Source organism: Pygoscelis adeliae, unplaced genomic scaffold, assembly GCF_000699105.1.
Source record: "Pygoscelis adeliae isolate BGI_AS28 unplaced genomic scaffold, ASM69910v1 Scaffold294, whole genome shotgun sequence".
NCBI lineage: Eukaryota > Metazoa > Chordata > Aves > Sphenisciformes > Spheniscidae > Pygoscelis > Pygoscelis adeliae.
The window spans coordinates 3,341,870-3,349,857 of NW_008824722.1; the positions used below are offsets into that span (position 1 = coordinate 3,341,870).

At 36.6% G+C, this 7,988-nt stretch overlaps 1 protein-coding gene across 1 annotated transcript in view; it reads right to left on the bottom strand.

The window, feature by feature from the left end:
• Positions 1–7,988, bottom strand: part of CPEB3 (cytoplasmic polyadenylation element binding protein 3) — a 99,782-nt gene that overhangs the window by 35,902 nt on the left and 55,892 nt on the right. Inside the window, 1 exon segment of the mRNA XM_009323264.1 lies at positions 3,978–4,046. Coding sequence (XP_009321539.1) covers positions 3,978–4,046 — 69 coding nt within the window.

Genomic DNA, 7,988 nt, shown 5'->3' on the forward strand with positions numbered 1-7,988 from the left:
AATGAATTAACAAAAAAAAACATAAATGGCTGCTATTCAGTTTGTTAATGGCAAGTAAAGAATTTATCTGTGATCATCTGATGCAATTAACCTGTTGCTATTACTGCCAAAGTATACACACATTATCTTAAGAACAGATTTATTAACCCAGAAGATAAAGAAATATTCAAAGTCTGTACGTAAGCAGCACTGTAGAACATACCAACTTTAGAATTTAATAATTCCCTATACCTGAGTTGAAAAATAAATCCTGCAATGTAGAGATGTTTAAATGGGAACCCCATCTCAACTCTGAAAAAGCTAATTGTCCCCTCATATCATGGAGGATTGCTCCCAGGGATGGAATTAGAATTAATTGATACAAACAGTTTATAGGGGGGTTAATAACAAATATAAGTAGCAGGGCACATAATTAAATTCAAAGGTAATGGATCACATGAAACTGACTTCCAGCAAGACCTAAGGAAGAATTAATACCATACTGGTATTAACAGCACAAGGAAGTACAGGAAATAAAACAGGGGCAAGGAGAAAAATCAAGGCATGCAGAGGGACAGTAGTCAGAAAAATGTATACATTGAAAATATCAGTAATAGTCTGAGTCTCCAGTAGTAAAGGACAGATTACAAAAAGAAGCAGCAATCCCACATATGGAAAACAAGCTAACAAACAAAAACCAGGAAAGATGCTCTGACTGACACAGAACACCAGCCTGATTTTTTATGAACGCCAGGTACTAGAAAAGTCTTGATTAGAAAGAATATATTGAATGCACAACATTGACAGAGATCACAGATGCAAAAATCCACTGATGCAAAAATCCTACTGTGCTTTTAAAAAACAGGGTAAATGCCACAATCAGAGGAGGATTTAGAGATGCTACTCTTCAAAGCCTAGTGTAACTGGTTGTCAGAAATGGTGGGTTTAGAGCATAAAACAGGAAAGACTATTGATGAATATTCCGTTAATGGATAAACAGGTCATGCACATATATAAACATATGCATTTCAGCATGAAAGAGAATACATGCATGAGAGAAATAATAATTAGGAAGACTAAAATTGTGTAAAAATATCAAATCAGAAAACCCATTGAAAAGTAGGAAATTTGAGAATATCCATAAGAGATTGACATTACTAAGAAGCAAAATAATCTTTTAATTTCCACCCCCCAACCTACTTTTTTGTAAAAAATGAAAAAACCAACGAACATGAGCCATTAGTGGAAGTTGACAAATTAACAGATACTAGAACGAGGTGTTCAACTAAAATACAGGTCTACAGACAAAGCTGAGTAAGTGCTGAGTTCTGAAGGAAATAATAAAAATGGACAGCAGCTTAAAAAGCAAGATATCACCTCTTATGCCAGATGCTTGACAGTCTGGAAGCATTGTACTCATCTTAAGTAAATGCAGAAGATGATCTGAAACTTTATAGTTAAGTCAAGTATAGAGTTCAATGTACGAAGTATACATTTAAAATAATGGAAAGCATACAGACAAGGGAATAGAGAATGATTCTGTCATTCACTGTCTCTTCCAGTAAGGGAAAACTAAAGTGCATTGAACACAATCAGTACATGGCAAGGCTGAAAGCAAGTCAAGCTGTGGAACCCCTTGCCACAGGCTTTTTAGGTGGCCGAAAAGTTTATGTAGGTTCAGAAAAGGGAACAAGCAAGAACAGGAGAAAAACCCATTCTGAAGCAATAAATATTGAGACATCACCTCAAGAAACCCCCCGAGGCAAATCTCTGTGACAGTATTATGGGAAAGCATCACTAAATGCCCTATTTTTATACTCCTGCACCCCTCCCCTGGCATCTCTGAGTTGTCAGTGTAGCAGAAGAGATTTTGGGCTGACTTCCCATAGCTGTGCTTACATCTGTACCTGAAAAACTGGTTGTAAAAGTTAAAACAAGGTACCTAAAAGAACATGACTCAACAGCTCTAAGCATGATACCTACAAAGAAATGCTTGACTCTCAGAAAAAAAACAGAAGATCAAGTAGAGAACTGATAGGTTATGGCAAGCCCCAAGAAATTTTTGACAAAACCTCTTCTCACTGAAGATGCTTAGTCACAGTGACAGAATCAAACAAATCCAAGTATAATAAACATGAAATGAGTCCCTGCACAGATTCGCCTCTGGGTACTCTGCATATTATCACAATGCAAACAGTAAAAACAATAATAGAGAGGGATATATGAGAACATTTGACAAACAACACATCATTTTTTTAACAGACTATTGTAGATTTTCATGTTTCTTAAGGTTAAGAAAGCTCAAAACAACATTATAAAACTCAAGGTAATGAAAAAGCATGAATATCACAAACTTTAATATTGTACGAATAAGGCAAGTCACAAAATCCCTAACATTAATGACAAGACACACGCACACACACACAAATCTACTTGTTACTATAGAAAAGCCTGAATTTCACATAGGAAACCATTATTATGGAGTGAAACATGTTTTTTGGTAGAGTAAAAAGAATTCTGAAAGTCCGGCACATTCAGAACTTGTTTGCCCTGTTTTGTCATCACTACAATTTGTATAAAACAGCCTAAAGGGTGTTCATCACAATTACTGCCACATTACTATATTTCGCTTCTGCAAGTAAATATGAGTTGCAAGAAGTTAATCGTGTCCAACTGATTCCCACCTCCTTCCCTACTTTGGTGCCATTTGATCAACCTGGAAACACTTGCCACAATCTTAAAATGAAATTAAAACAGTGTTCAGATGCACAGAGAGTATACAATATTATATACTCCGCATACTTCCAATTTGTTTCAGTACCATGAGAGCACTGAAAAAGTATAAGTATTAGGATGCTTTCAACATCTGTTAACAATAGCCTGTTCTCTGGAAGCAGGTAAAAATAGGAGGGTAAGTTTGTGCGGAAAACTTTAATCTTTTCTTTTTGTTTTAGCTATCAAATAAACACTAAAACCAGTCAGCTTTGAACAAAATCAGCTCAAATTCTAACTATGTTAGCACAGCCCGTACAGCCTACTACCTCAATCCATACATATGTACAAATTACAAGTTACTTATACACTATCGGCTTGCTTGTGTGGCTAGGTTTGTCTCCAAGCTTCTTCACAAACGTGATGCAAATTCTACATTTTGAAAAGGAAGCAGTGTCACATGCACAGCTGTCACAGAACATAGATGAAAAAGAAAATAAATGAAGTTTAATGCCAAAGCACCCCAAGCAGATGGCACTGCCCAACTCTAATTGTTAAAAGCTGCAATCTTCACTGTTATTTTCTCAATAAAAGCCAGTCTGTTTAAGCTACAGCACAGTACATAAATATAAGGTACATTAGTAGCTTTCTTGGTAGTCAGCGAGCTTGCTATTGTCCATGTTAATTAATCTCTCAGAATAAAATTATATGCAGCACTGTCCATTTGGAAAATGTTTTCAGTCTGCTTTTTTTAAGGGTTGCCTATGATGAAATAAGGTTAAAATGTGATCAAATGTTGTATCTTTTATTATTATTATTATTATTATCATCATCAATATTCACTGTTGAGGACAGTTACTAGTATTGGTATTTACAATGTTCTATCTAAGGCAATCCAGTGTAATACTCAAGCATAATATTCAATGAAAGGTGTTTCATCTAAGAAAAAAGTATTTTTGAAATGTTCAATGTACTAGTTAAACATTGCAGTTCTACCAAAAAAAAACCAAACCTGAAAACAATCTTTTTTTTGGAACATTACGCATTTAAAGTCATAAATATGTGTCATGAAAGAGTCCTTAAAATCAGTCATCCTCCAGTTCACTAGTAATAGCAACACACTAAGTTATCAGCTCAAGATCACCATTGCTTTAAGCTGCTATTAAAAGGGAGATGTTTTGCAAATGAAGAATATGAGATTGATTTATATGAAGCAATTGATCAATCAAATAATGTTAAAATTGGTAACATCTTATCATCTTACAGTAAGAGAACTAAATATTTACTTCTCCCACTATTCAGCAAACAAAACATTTAGTAAATACTTTTACCTCTTCTCCGCCCATAGCTCCTGGCTGCATGTAAACACAGAAGAGAATTGTGGGTACAGCTGTCATTAGATTTAGCTCCAAAAGCAAAGAAAACGTAGCTTCTACCTGTTCTCTTTCTCCCCTCCCACCATAAAGAAGGAAAAGACATTAAAAAAGTGCAAGATGAAATTCAAACAACCCAAGACAAGAGAAAAAGTTTGAAGATGACACAGCTGGGGGAGGGGGGAGAAGGAAAAAAAAAAAAGGAACATACCTGCTGTGCAAATTTTCTACATAGCAAAGGTATTAAAAAAAATCAGGCATATCAGACTTACAGTAGTATAAAATAATAATTTAGGATTATGGTTTTAAGAGGCAATCAACTTCATCAACAGTAATCTTAATTAAAAGAATTCATTTTGCATTTTATTAATTAGTTGTGGAGAACATATTTTCCGATTATGTTTCAATTTAAATAATTAACCATCTGTAAATACTAAAATCCTACCAAAACAATATGAACTCAATAGCCAGTATGTTCAGATGAATAAAAACAGATTGACAAAATGTCTTTGTAACTACCAGAATAAATACAGCATTTCAATGACACATGCATCAATAGCAAAATCCACAATGTTGTACAAGCATATTTCATGATATAATGGAAAATGCAAAAAGCAGCATTTTTGATCTGAAATTTTAGAATACCAGAAAATGATCTGGAAAACAGTGTCTTCTACACAGGGACTTCAATCTGTCACAAAAGATATCTATGGTCTTCCAAGGTAATTAAATGTGGAAGGCTAGAGATCAGGTAAAGTTTTTCAACAGAAAGTGAGCTTCGGCAATAGGTAATAGAACCTTGTCTTGTTTCTTTCTCTCTTCACTGCAATACTATTTGTGTTCCTCCTCCTCCCCAACCCCATCTCATTTCCAAACCTAACACAATGCCTTCTGGTCCTGCCCTACATGCCCAGGTTTTAGGTGTGATTCCTTTAGCTCTCCCTACACCCCCCCTTAGCCCACTTCATCTAGTTCCCACTCCCTCCTTCTATGTCCCGAGTGTCCTCTACCATAAAGCCTTCCATTGTTCCCATTTTTCTATTTCCATCTTCAAATGCACATCCTGAGGTGTCCTACTATACCCCTCATATATATATTTTTCTATACTTTTCTTTCACCAGCAATTACATGACTGATCAGTTGTGGCTAGTCAAGGACTACTCATCTGCTGACTGGTCCCCTGGCTGTCACCTCTGAGTGGCCACAGGGGCTACGCAGAGCAAGGCTGAACCTCCTTCAGCACAGGCACTAGTAACCTCTCTTCCACTCAAGTAGCTTCCTCCTCAAGCCCTGAAGAAACACAGTCTCAGATACTATACACCTATGTCTTTTTCCCCCACCATCAGTGAGGCCACAGAAGAGCAACTACACGAGTGTTTCATTAAGGGGATTAAAAAAACGTCAAGGGCTATGATGAAGAACTCCTTCACAATTTATGTTTAATGTAAAGACAGTAGGGGCTGTTTGTGCGAACAACTATTCAGCCACAGTGAGGTAGTTGATAAGCCCTGAAACAGACTCTGCTCCTTGCACAGCAAGTGATAGGGAGAATTAATACTAGAGCTGGCTTTGCAGCAAGAATAAAATTCATCCTCCTCCTTTCTAGTTACTGCGAAAGCCGTATTTCATTACTTACTATGATAGCAAAGAATCACTGTCAGACCTCATGTAGCAAGTCCTGGTCTTGCTAAATGCCCATACACCAAAAAATAAGCATGTATCATTTTGAGAATAATTTATCTGAAAGAAGTTTCTCAAACAATGCTACCAAACTAAAAATTAAATAAAGCAGCATTACTTTAGTATGAGATGGAAAAGTGTTTCTTTTTAAGAAAATAAAGCTTTATATGCTTAATGTAAACATTTAGGCTCTGGACAAGACAACAGTACATGATGGCAGAAATCTACCACAGACTTCTGTAAATTTTAGAATAACCTATCGCCATTCATGTATTATAACACTTCAATGTTATACTGCACTGCATAATATTACTTTTATCTTATATATGCAATCACACACATAATGTTTATGTCCATAAAAAAAATTTACTGAAGGTATATTTACAATGGCCTGTAAATTCCAGGAGGAAAATAGTGCAATCCACTTAAACAGGAAGACAGTCAGCCTAATCAGCTTTTGCTGATTCAAAAACATTGCATCACATTTAAACACTCAAAGAAGGTGAAGTTTCACCATTATTGATTATATATTTTTTTAATATATACACACACACACAATTTGAAAATGAACTCAAGTTTATCCAGTGTTTACATTAAAATGTTACTTTTTCCAACAAGCTGACAGTTATTCAGCATGGTAACTTAAGAATGTCAACACACACTTTACTATGTTGTTTACACAGGATGCAAAATAAGAATGTGTCATTTCAGACAAGTTAATAAAAAATACCCATCTTGTACATAAGTCAAAGTTCAGAGCACAACAGGTTTAATAGAAGGGTCATCAGGTAAATTTCATAACACCTCCAGTTTGAGTAAATATTTTAGAAATTTAGCGATTTAGAAGTTATTCTTGAATGAAGACATTTGGGAGCCAATAAGAAAATTATTGTACTGCTACAAACAATGAAGTTACCAGTGTTATATATCTGAAGTTACTTTCTCTCTTGGGCAATTCCAACAGAAGACAAAAGAAAAGAGACTGGGAGCTCCCAAAATTGTACCACCACCGATGAAGCCACTCCCATACGCTGGGGCTTTGGTGCCAAATATGAACATCATTTTGCACAGAAAACCACCTCCTGAAAGGTTTCAAAATTCAACACAAAAGTGATTCTTTCCTAGGTACCTCATACAACATTACAGTATTAATGAAAACATAGCTGCTTTAAGAAGCAGTGAGTGCATTTTCCCATGTAAAATGTGAATTGTTGCAAGCAGGCACTGATCAGTTGTGCAACTCCCAGAATGATCACCTCTGTGTTAGTGGTTCTCCATCCCTTTGCAACTTTCTTTACCTCTGACAAGTAGAAAGTTACATAACCACTCTGTCCCAAATTGTATGTACTCAAAGGAACAATACATTCTTTTTTACCTCCTGATAACCTTCCTGAAACTATTAACTCACCTCATCCCAGAAGCTGAGTATATTTTTACAAATGTGAAACTATATGTTGAAGAACAGAACTCTAAGCTTTTAACAAGCAAGCAAAACAAACTCCCCAAACCCCAAATCTTGCAATGCAATTAAGTAAATTTAGCACTAACACTATTGGAATTCTCAAAAGCCTCCAGCTAAGATTACCCATTGTTGCAATAAATCAAAACACATTCAACTGAAATGCTCCAATTTTAACTGCATCTCAAGGAAAGCTATATGAAACTGATGAAAAAGAACTTTAAAGGCTTGCATTTTGCAAACATCAAGGCAGTCAAGGGAGAAGGGGTCTACTGGTGACATAAGAACACACTTGTACAATTTCATGAAGAGCCACAAAACTCTTTTGAGATCACAGAATCATTAAGGTTGGAAAAGACCTCTAAGATCATTGAGTCCAACCATCAACCCAACACCACCATGCCCACTAAACCATGTCCCTAAGCGCCTCATCTACCCGTCTTTTAAATACTTCAAGGGATGGTGACTCAACCACTTCCCTGGGCAGCCTCTTCCAATGTTTAACCACTCTTTCAGTAAAGAAATTTTTCCTCATGCCCAATCTAAACCTCCCCGGCGCAACTTGAGGCCGTTTCCTCTCGTCCTATCGCTAGTTACTTGGGAGAAGAGACCAACACCCACCTCACTACAACCTCCTTTCAGGTAGTTGTACAGAGCGATGAGGTCTCCCCTCAGCCTCCTCTTCTCCAGGCTAAACAACCCCAGTTCCCTCAGCCGCTCCTCATCAGACTTGTTCTCCAGACCCCTCACCAGCCTCGTTGCCCTTCTCTGGACACGCTCCAGCA